The sequence below is a fragment of the Sebastes umbrosus genome, chromosome 16 (genome assembly GCF_015220745.1).
Source record: "Sebastes umbrosus isolate fSebUmb1 chromosome 16, fSebUmb1.pri, whole genome shotgun sequence".
NCBI classification, from domain to species: Eukaryota; Metazoa; Chordata; class Actinopteri; order Perciformes; family Sebastidae; genus Sebastes; species Sebastes umbrosus.
In genome coordinates, this window is record NC_051284.1 from 25169896 (window position 1) to 25181813 (window position 11918).

At 41.0% G+C, this 11918-nt stretch overlaps 2 protein-coding genes across 2 annotated transcripts; both read left to right on the forward strand.

Moving 5' to 3' along the window:
• The first annotated feature begins 108 nt into the window (after nt 1-108).
• Nucleotides 109-8294, forward strand: LOC119475032 (tudor domain-containing 6-like). The gene is made up of 4 exons (XM_037747475.1): nt 109-193; nt 2408-7263; nt 7388-7447; nt 8139-8294. The coding sequence occupies exons 2-3, from the start codon at nt 2433-2435 to the stop codon at nt 7411-7413; spliced, it is 4857 nt and encodes a 1618-aa protein (XP_037603403.1). The 5' UTR covers nt 109-193; nt 2408-2432; the 3' UTR covers nt 7414-7447; nt 8139-8294.
• A 1164-nt stretch (nt 8295-9458) lies between these two features.
• On the forward strand, nt 9459-11830 carry LOC119504126 (ankyrin repeat domain-containing protein 66). Its single transcript, XM_037796204.1, has 3 exons — nt 9459-9615; nt 11281-11509; nt 11632-11830. The coding sequence occupies exons 1-3, from the start codon at nt 9477-9479 to the stop codon at nt 11768-11770; spliced, it is 507 nt and encodes a 168-aa protein (XP_037652132.1). The 5' UTR covers nt 9459-9476; the 3' UTR covers nt 11771-11830.
• The last annotated feature ends 88 nt before the right edge of the window (nt 11831-11918 follow it).

Here is an 11918-nt window from a genome sequence, read left to right on the forward strand (position 1 = left end):
GATAACGTGCATGTCTTTTGCATGCATGCATTTTGATATCGTGCATGTCTTTTGCATGCATATATTTTATTGAGGCATTATTAATCAGCCATGTGAATGTGAAGCCTTTATAAACACACGTGAGTGCCCGCCCACAAGTCCTCTTCACACTGAATCCATCATTCAGGATGAGTCGCTGCAGCAGCAAAACACGGTGAGAGAAATCTGCTTGATGTAACAAGTTGGTAAAAGTAACTGGAAATTAATCAGAGCCGAATGATTAAGAAGAAGATGTAGGACTGTAAAACACCTTGAAAAGAGACGTGAATCATGTGTGTGGATGGTGGGATGTTATGTTTCATTAAATACCACAGATTTTAAACGAGGTTCTGCATTTGCTGAACTGCACTGAGTGATTAGAGCCAATATTGAATCACAGGCATGTGCTGTCTTATTTTTTTTTTAGGATTATTTAAGTGAATTGTGGTGTAAAATAAGTAGATTCTTAAGTTTACAACGGATTTTAAGTGGTTTAATTTTCACAACAGAGTTTGATTGTGAAAAAAGCTCCTAATGCAGAGTCAAACTGGCTGAAATCTTGCATTTAAACATTAACTTGTATTAACAAACAACTACATCACTTGCTCTGCCATACAAATAAAGCAAAAACCAGCAACAACACACAAACACCAATATTGCATACACATTACACAAATAGAAATGCTAGTGTGCTCACAGTGCCAACAGTATTAAAATATGCAAGTATCCATGATATACCATGTACAGCCATTTTTCAAATAATCAAAATTCTAGCTCCTCGAACAAAATAATACCAATGTTAATCTCTACACTACTTTCTCATGTGTGTCAAACAAGTTTCATCAGCAACTTAAAGGGACTGTTTGTAAGAATCAGAAATGCTTGTTAACAGCGACACCTGTGGGTTAACTCAAGGAAAGTCAGCGTCGGGCTCGCGCTTGTGCTCGCGCTTGTGCTCGCGCTACATAGACATGAACGAGCATCGCTCAAAACAGTGAGGCGACACACGTCAGCTAAAACCACAATATCGCTCTATATTTCACCTGCTTGGCAGTAATGTTAGCTGACCAGACGAAAGTCTCTCCACGAATCAATGTTGATCCTAGTGTTGGCTTTTCCTGCGTCAGCCTCCCGACTGCGGCCGGAGGGCGACACCGGAGTTTTGGTCGGAGACGATAACGTTTCTCGCTGCGGAGCCCCGTCACTTCACAAGACACGGGAAACCTCTGTTGGTCTGGAGGAGCTGCAGCATTTATTTCTGCACAAACGTCCACTGTACATTCACTAGATATTCTCAGAGCTAAACTAACTCTTCTGCAGTGTGTAGTGTGCGCGCATGCACGTGAGAGTGGAGCGAAATAGCGAGAACGAGCGCGGTGTGTGAGTGAAGGCAAGCAGGCAGAGGAGCAGAGACTCCGGCCTTGGAGACCAAATCTACGGTCTCCCCCGCGTCCTCCGACCGCGGCCAACACTGTTTTGCAAGACGGGCTTTACTAGATATAACTTTGCGGTTTTGGTGCTTCCGTGTAGTTCGTGTTGGAGTCGGAGTCTGAACAGCGTAGCCAGACTCTTTTATAATAAATTTGATGATAGTCCTGGCAAAATATTTATTCATAAATGTAACTTTAGCAACAATAAAGCTTGTTTTACAACTATATGTAAAACAAGCTAAATTAACAGAAATTACAATTTAAGTGTAAATGTTTTTAATCAGCAACTACTTTGTCAAAACTTGAAGAAGAATTAAAATTCCAGTATATAATGTATATAGTATATTGATATCAAATCCAGCTATTTCAGTCTGTATCGGCCCGATATCCGATCCAGTATCGGTGCATCCCTAATTAAGACAATTTATTATTAAAAAAATATTATAATTTATTACAATTTAATTTTAATTTATTCTAATTTAATTTTGATTTATTATAATTTAATTTTTTTTATATATATAATTTTAATTTATTATACAAAATAATAATAATTTTGTCTAGCGTTCTGTACCCCTGGCTTTTTTGTTACTGTTTTAATTGCATACTGTCTGTTTGAAGTTCTAGTGCCAACCAACACTCAGTTGCCAGTTTATTAGGTACACTTAGCTAAAACTGACAGTTCTCACATGTGTTTGTAGGTGGTTTTATGAGGAGATATGTCACTTCCATCTACTATCTTTTGTTGGATTTGGACATTAGTACATCTTTAGTGACATTATCAAATATTGTGTAGCAGCCATGTTGACATGAAGCAGTTATATGACCATTCAAGCAGACTAAGTGCACAGATGGTTACTGAACTGTCCTGGAAATTCTTAAAATGAAGTCCTTTGTAATAATGGTTAAAAATGCTTGTTTTTCTTCAACATTGATGCATTTAATTTGTTTCTCTTTTGCAGGTGTATTTGACCTCTGAACTTCACAATGTGTTCAATTCCCGGCCTTCCAACGCCAGGATCAGAAATACCTGTTGTCATCACAAGGGTAAACAGAAACCCCGATAGTGGTCTTGTGGAATTATGGGTCAACATGGATGATGGAAGGAAGCATATCTATGAGCAGATGAGAGAGGAAATTCAGATTCCTAAAAGGAAGTTTTGTGGATCAGAAGGAAAACCAGGCGATCTCTGTCTGGTTTGTATCAGTGACACCTGGCACAGAGCTCGGATTGTATCGAGTCAAAGTGAAACTTGCAATGTTTTTCTAATTGATCAGGGACAGCCCCATATCGCCTCAAGTGAAGCTTTAGCATGGGGCCAGAGTGACAGTTTTCTCCTTCCTCCTGAAACTGAATCGTGCATACTCGCAAATGTCCTCTCCCTTGAGGATGAAAGTGCTACCAAGTTTTTGGTGTCTCTGCCTGGCAAAAAGATTAAGGGACTGGTTCAATACGTGCTGATGCCAGACAGGACCATTCTCCTTGACATACCATCTGTTTCCAAGCACATGTGTGAGACTGGAGTGGCAAAGGAGATGCCAGTAGACGAGTTTAAAAGCCTTGTGCAGAAATGTCTTGAGGCCGAACGCATAACGCAGGAACAGAATCTGAATGGTAGTTGCCAACTGGAGAAGCATGACCAATTCTTTTACCCAGAACTGTTAATTGATTCTTTTGAAACTGTTCATGTGACAGAGGTAACTAATCCGTATAACATTTTTTGCCAAGTCCACATTTTTTCCAAGGCAGTTAAGATATTATCAGAACAGATCCAGCAGCACTATGAAGGGAGCTCAGATTTAGGAGACACACAACCTTTGACCTGCGGGTATCCATGTGCTGCTAGAGGGATGGACGGCAGATGGCATCGCTCATTACTAAAGCAAAACATGACTAGCGATGGTGCTGTAGAAGTCTTTCATGTGGATGAAGGAAAAAGTGATTTTGTCCCGATTGGAGACATCAGACCTCTGCATGGAAAATTTCTGAGAATGCCAGTTGTCACGTATCCCTGTTCTCTTGAAGATGTAAAAGATAACGGCACAGGGTGGACAACAGACCAGACTGATTACTTGAAATCACTGCTCCTGAACCAGACAATGGTGGCGAAGTTTAACGACTACGATATACCTCAAGATGTCTATCATGTCATTCTCTATGCAGATAATGGTTCATGCATAAACAATTATTTTACAGAGAAAGAAGGACCTCTTTCACCCTCCAAGACTGAACAAGATTCAAATGTCCAGAATGAACTCCTTCTCTCCTCATTTGTCAGTTCAACCAGAGGCGAACATTGCATTGACTTACAGAACAAAGTCATTGTAAATAGTGATGGTTCGCTAGAGGACACTTTGTCGTGCACCGAGAACCTAGCAGTCAATGGCAGGACAGATGATGTACCCACTTCTGGAGCTGATGATACTCCTATCAAAGAGAGTTCAGAACATCCAGACACTCCAGTACAGATCAATGGGCATCTTTCAACAAATTTCCTCTTTGAGGTGCAAAATGCTTGTGATGATGATATGTTTACAGTAGGAAGTACTGTCAATGTAAAAGTCTCTTTCATTGAAAGTCTAGAGAGGTTCTGGTGTCAAACAACGGAAAATGGTGACTCTCTTAGACTCCTGATGGAAGACCTGCAAAACCACTATGCATCTGCCCACCCTCAGCCACTTGTTGAGTCCATCTGTGTCGCCCGTAATCCAGACAATGACATGTGGTATAGAGCAAGGATCGTGGCAAGTCACCACTCCCCTGTTGTAGATGTGAGATTTATAGACTATGGTCAAACTGGAACGGTCCCTCTGCGAGATGTGCGCCCCATTGATCCAGCTTTCTTACGGCTAAATGCCCAGGCTTTTCAGTGTTGCTTTGACAATCAGAAGAATTCCACCGATGCTGCAGAGTTTCAAAAGTTTGTGGATTTGGGTGCTTCGTCAAACATTGAGTTGAAATGCACTATAGAGGATATAACATCTGATGAAGAAGGTCTGCTGCTTAATGTGGTAGATATTGAAACACCATCCAACAGTACATGCAAGCTTCTGATTCAGGAATGTGCACAGGCTGCTGAAGATCTTGTTGAAATTCCTCCACAGGTCCCATCAGATGCATACAATTACTCCACACACAATATTGATGTGGATGGAAAAGAAAAAGTGTGGGTAACCTACGCAGAGAATGTCAATCAATTCTACTGCCAACTGGACAGGAATGTCCATTTGTTTGACAAAGTCATGGAAAATGTTAAACAACTAACTGGCCAGCCACAGTGCACAGATCACCCACTTGGACGTGATAGCATTTGCTTTGCTCGGTACACAGATAGTCAGTGGTACAGAGGTCAAGTAGAAGAAATGTCTCCAAAACTTAAAGTGCACTTTGTGGACTTTGGTCATACCGTTGAAGTGAATGAATCTGAGATTTGCCCTTTTCCTACTGAAGCAAGTACAGCCAGGTCTGTTCCTGTGCAGGCTGTTCCACTTGGATTGTTTGATGTCCCTGCAGAAGTGCCAGAGGGAGTGAACAAGTGGTTTGCAGATAGTGCTATTGGCCAAAGTTTCACCATTTCAGTGGTAGCAAAAGGGGAAAAAGGGAAGCTAATTGTTGAACTATTTGATGGACCTCTGAATGTAAATGTGAAAGTCAGAGAGGCAGTATCAAAGATGACCCAACAAAGGGTGACTGTCTCTGCACCAGAGATTGAAACGACTTTGGATGAAGAAAGAAAACCAACTTCGGACGTCATTATTATGGACAAAGAAATAGAAGGTGGCCACATTGACTCAGAAATTACACACCTTTCACTTCCTTCTAGCCCTGAGGGAAATGTGAACGTCTGCATGTACAAGTGGCCAAACATTTCTCAAAACAAGACGGAACAGGTATATGCATCCTGCATTGTTGGACCATATTTCTTCTGGTGTCAGTACGCCAATGCAGAGGAACTCAGCAAAGTGTCGAGGCTTGCTCAGGAAGCAGGACAGACTGAACAGGACATGATGTTCCCAGAGACTCTTGGTCCTGGCAGTCCATGCCTTGCTCTGTTTTCCAGTGACAACCAGTGGTATCGGGCTCAAGTAATTAGCAGAGATGACAATGCATTCAATGTCATGTTTATCGACTATGGAAATGAGTCTGATGTTGACATCAAGAATGTGAGATCACTGCCTCAGAGTCTGCTGGAGAAGGCACCTCTGGCCTTTTTGTGCTCTTTGAATGGATTTGATAAGTCCAGGGGCTCCTGGGATGATGAAGTTCATGATGACTTCTACAATCTTCTCATTGATAAACCACTCAGAGTGACTGTGTTCAACATGGAAGACCATTCAGAGATTGTGGTTCCTCAATATACGGTAGAAATTGAGTGTGAGGGAGCGGTTGTAAATGCAGCAATGCAGAAGTACTGGAAACAAGTTGCCAAAGAACGTGTTTCCATAGAATACCCTGAAACAGAAACTTTCCTCCAAGATGGTCAAACTGAGTCCAACATGACACACCTCACTGTTTCCAAAGGAAATGCGAATACTTGCATGTACAAGAAGCCAAACCTCTCCGAAAACAAAAAGGAGGACGTATATGCTTCTTCTATTGCGCAACCCCATTTCTTCTGGTGTCAGTACGCCAACACAGAGGAGCTCAGCAAAGTTACAAGGCTTGCTCAGGAAGCAGGTCTGAATGAACAGGACATGATGTTCCCAGAGACTCTTGGTCCTGGCAGTCCATGCCTTGCTCTGTTTTCCAGTGACAACCAGTGGTATCGAGCTCAAATAATTAGCAGAGTTGACGATGCATTGAATGTCTTGTTTATTGACTATGGAAATGAGTCTGATGTTGACATCAAGAATGTGAGATCACTGCCTCCGAGTCTGCTGGAGAAGGCTCCTCTGGCTTTTTTGTGCTCTTTGAATGGATTTGATGAATCCAGGGGCTCCTGGGATGATGAAGTTTACGATGCCTTCTACAATCTCTTGGTCGATAAACCACTCACAGTGACTGTGTTCAATATGGAAGACCATTCAGAGATTGTGGTTCCTCAGTATGCAGTGGAAATTGAGTGTGAGGGAGCAGTTGTAAATGCAGAAATGCAGAAATACTGGAAACCAATTGCCAAAGAGCGTGTTTCGATAGAACACCCTGAAACAGAAACTTTCCTCCAAGATAGTCAAACTGAGTCCAGCATGACACACCTTAGTATTTCCAACGGAAATGTGAATACCTGCAAGTACAAGAAGCCAAACCTCTCTGAAAACAAAAAGGAGGAGGTATACGCTTCTTCTATTGTGGAACCCCATTTCTTCTGGTGTCAGTACGCCAACACAGAGGAGATAAGCAAAGTGTCGAGGCTTGCTCAGGAAGCAGGACAGACCCAACAAGACACGATGTTCCCAGAGACTCTTGGTGCTGGCAGTCCATGCCTTGCTCTGTTTTCCAGTGACAACCAGTGGTATCGAGCTCAAATAATTAGCAGAGTTGACGATGCATTGAATGTCTTGTTTATTGACTATGGAAATGAGTCTGATGTTGACATCAAGAATGTGAGATCACTGCCTCCGAGTCTGCTGGAGAAGGCTCCTCTGGCCTTTTTGTGCTCTTTGAATGGATTTGATAAGTCCAGGGGCTCCTGGATTGATGAAGTTTATGATGATTTCTTCAATCTTCTGGTTAATAAACCACTCAGAGTGACAGTGTTCAACATGGAAGACCATACAGAGGCTGCAGTTCCTCAATATGCAGTGGAGGTTGAACATGAGGGAGCGGTTGTGAATACACTGATGGAGAAATACTGGAAAGGAGTGGACAGTGGATCAGGTTAGTAGACTATACTTGCTGTCACTTTTTGAAACCTTAGAACCTTGTTGCTAATTTATATTTATTAGTTCTTTAATGACTGTCATATTCACTTGTTTAATGTCATATGATCTTTCATCTTTAGTGACCCAGGACGATGAGGAGTGTTGAGGTTTAACGTCATCAAAAAGACGTTGAATGAATGGTAGGACTTGTTTTTCTCATCCAATTTGTCCTCTACAAGGGGTATTTCAAGGGTGGGTCCTTTAGGTTTTTATATCATTCTGTAACTTCCCAGTGGTGTTCCTTATGTATTAAAATTTTGTATCAAAATGCTATTTTCCCCAAGCCCTTAAGCAGACAGGAGTACCAGCAGGGAAGCGAAGCAATGTACTGCTGTGTGGGCACCACGTTAGTGTGGATCTGAATGTCACACAATAACACAAACTAACTAACTAACCAATCAATGCAGCGGTAGATCAGCAACTCACATGCTCTGCAAGGTAAAATTACTGTTTTTGTGAATGGAGTCTGGTCTGGTGGCTTTGAAGACAGCCGTTATATCGCTCTCTTCAAAGCCACCAGACTCCATTCACAAAAATAATTTTACCTCACAGAACACGGGAGTATACGTACAACCCCACATCAAAAAATCCAAACTAACCCTTTCAGTTATTTCCAAACTTAACAAGCTAACATTGACTCAGCTAGTACTAGCGTTCACATGATTCATAACCTTACTGATTAGTTTCATGATTAGCTTACTTTGGTAACCTACATCACTGCTTTTTGCTAACAGCTGATTGGGCGTTTTCCAATTGAAAAAACGTGAAAGCACTTTTGGTTTAATGTTTCCGATATGTGATCTAATCTTTGTGTTTGTTTGTTTGTTTCAGCTCTGGACCTAGATGAAACCCAGTCGTGACGGAGCAGCCTTGACTTTAACTAAAAATACATGTTTGTCTTGTTAGAAATTTTATTTTACAAACTAAGTGAAAGGAAGTTTGCCATGTGCTTAATTTGTGCCAATAAACATATAGATCTTGCATGGATGAATAAGGGGTGTGAATTTTTAAAATGGATTATTTGAACAGGCTGTTTTACAGGCTGTTAGCTATACAAATCTATCAAAAGGCCAGTCTTCTTGCTCTTCGGCCTTAAATATGTTGAGTTTTACAGTCACACAGTTTAATTATGTTGAAAGTGATCAACAAATTTGCAAATCCATTATGATACTGGGGCTTTAATCTTCAGTTCTGGTGTTTTCATCAAGAAATCCATGCAGTAACAAGTGTCCCAAAACAAACAAACTTTCAGACCCCTCCCCAGCTCAGCCAACATTAAACAGGGTTCCATAGAGACAAAAGACACTACAAAGAGAGGCGTTTAAAGTTGGACATTAAATACATTTTTATAACATTTCCACCATTGATATAGACTACCAAACCTCTTGCCAATTCTAAGACTGTGGGTGATCTTTGCTAGGGGATCACAGCTATCGAGGGGAGGGTAGTTGTTTGTTTTGAGATATTGGTTTCATGCACCAATATTTCTAATATTCCCCCATAAAGAATGCATCCGTTTACAGGTATAAGAATCTTAATTACACATAACTGTGCTATGTTAACTGTATTGGTCCATGCACATCAGATGATTAGTAACATTAGCTGTGAGCTAGCCAGTGGGGCACGCTCACATGCAAAGACATGCGCCAAAAGGCCAGCATGGCCTGCCCGGTTATGTCAACAAAGCACAGAGAAACTCCGATTACAACACACACAGAGGGAGATTGACTTCATTCTCTGTTCCACTATATCTGTAGAAATAAGTGTTTGCTGCTATATTAAAGGGACTGTTTGTAAGAATCAGAAGTCTTGTTAACAGCGACACCTGTGGCCGTTAAGTCAACAAAAGTCAGCGTTGGGCTCGCGCTTGTGCTCGCTCTACATAGACATGAACGAGCATCGTTCAAAACAGTGAGGCGACACACGTCAGCTAAAACCGCAATATCACTCTATATTGGTATTTTGGTGCCACCCTTATGAAAAAATTCTGGGGGCGCCACTGCATATTATATACTATATTATACACATTAAGTTCTCTCACTTCAGTGTACTTAAAAGAGACACACCCTGGTTTCACTCTCCATCTACAGCAGGTGGCAGCATTTACCATTTACAGGCTCAGGTTAGCTCTGTGTTGATCAACTGTTGCTAGGCAACCACAGCAACGAAATGACAGAGTTGCACCAGGCAGCAGCATCAGGGGATTACGACCAAGTTGAGGAGATTCTGAGGAGAAATGAATGCAATCCCAATCAGAGAGACATGGACTGGAGCCAAAAGACACCTCTACACTGGGCAGCAGCTCAAGGTAGATCAGTGGTTCAGTGGAAATGTACCGGGTCCTTTCTCCTGATACTCCTACAGGTCAAATATCATTAGTTTTACACCTGTCACCATTCAAATACCTACTGCTTGTCTCTCTTTTCCTCCTTTTGGGACTTTATCTTACATTTACTTAAAGGCTAGGTCGCCAGATTTAAAGGCCATGCAGTTTTTTCTTTTTTTAAGCAAATTAAATATCCACATATACATGTTGGGACTGAAAGATATGCTTATATATATATATATATATATATAGTATGATAATAATAATATAGTTTTTTTTATGTTTAAACTAAACTGTTTTCTACCATACAGCATCAGAATACAATAGATATAATAGCCATTAGGTAGCCTATTAATTAAAATACCTGTCAACTAAATTTACTTAACTTGTTATGTTAATGCTGTTATTTTGATTTACCTTTATTTATTGTTTATTTTGTTATTGTCTATTTGCTTTTATTCACCTTGTATTAGTCAACCCTCACCTATTTTATTTTTTTTCTTTCTTCTGTCTGGCCTTGTTTAGGGATTGTATTGTTGGTCTTTCTATGACGTGGCTTTGTGTTGTTGAAAATTTTAAATTCAATAAACTTAAAGTCATCATTATTAACAATGTAATATATAATATGATATAAAAATATAATTATTTTCCTTATTCAATAGATATTGTTTCAATTAATTGTTCAATTTATAAAAATTTGAAAATCAGTCCAAAATGTCTTCATCAGATGTTTTGTTTTGTCTATAACCAGCAGGTTAAACCCCAAAGATATTTAATTTGCAATAACATCAAACAAAAAAAAGCATGAAATTTGTCACATTGGAGAAACTGGAACGGGGAATGTTTGATGTTTTTGCTTGAGAAATTACTTATTACATCGACAATTAATCACATATCAGATTTGCGTAGTTCTTCTACACGCTTGGTACACGGGAGAAGTTTCAGTCGGTTGCAATCTGCAACCTCACCGCTAGATGCCTCCAAATCCTACACCCTGCACCATTGCTGTGTAGTGCCCTTTTTTTTGCATTAATGAATTTATTGTTTTTTCTGTTGCTTCTATTTCTTCCATCTTATTATCATAGTAAGAATTGGCCTTTACCACAGTAGATACGTTGTTTTTAACCAACTATATAAAAAAAATCATCAATTCTTAAAGGGACTGTTTGTAACTTCTTACACGTATAAATCACCCGAGTCAGTGTCCACTGCGCGCTCGCGCATATGCGCAGAGGTTTCCCGTGTCTTGTGAAGTGACGGGGCTCTGCAGCGAGAAACGTTATCGTCTCCGACCAAAACTCCGGTGTTTCCCTTGTTCCCTCCGGCTGCGGTCGGGAGGCTGAGGTAGGAAAAGCCAACACTAGGTTCAGCATTGATTCACGGAGAGACCTTCGTCTGGTCAGATAACATTACTGCCAAGCAGGTGAAATATAGAGTGATATTGTGGTTTTAGCTGACATGTGTCGCCTCACTGTTATGACCGATGCTCGTTCATGTCTATGTAGAGCGAGCGCGAGCCCGAGCAACAGGACGCTGACTTTCGTTGACTTAACGGTCACAGATGTCGCTGTTAACAAGCAATTTCTGATTCTTACAAACAGTCCCTTTAAATGCACGTGTCAGATCACACTGATGCGTTTTCCACAGGACATACAGAAACGGTCAGGATCCTCATTGAGCATGGAGCCAGGCCGTGTCTGAGGACGGAGCATGGATGGACTCCTGCCCACAGCGCTGCAGAGTCCGGCCGGCTGGCTGTGCTGCGGCTGCTGCACTCCCTCCATGCCCCTATAGACAAGGAGGACTGCTGTGGAGACAAACCAGCACGGATAGCCGAAATATATGGACACCATGACTGCGTCCGATTCCTTAAAAAGTATAAAATTAAGTTTCCAATTCTTATTTCATTCTCTGAATCATACATCCCTAATTTTCACACTTGTGTCATACTTTAAGTAATTACACCTGATGACGATGCCCTGTTTTTGTGTGTTGCAGAGCAGAAATTGAGGGCCAAGCGTACCGCAAGATGGCAGCCCTAAAAGGGATTTCAGTGGATGACACAGACGAGGAGTGGGCAGAGCAAGGCAAGGAAAATGAAGAAAACGCGAAATCTAAGAGCAACATTCAGACGTAGGCTTAACTCTCCTTTACGCAACAAAGAGTGTGCAAGAGTGACATCCTCATAGCCTTTAAATTGACAGTGTTTCTGTGGTATTTCAGTGCTTCAGTACAAATGAAAAACAAATACAGTATTGCTCAAACCACATATGACATTAATATGT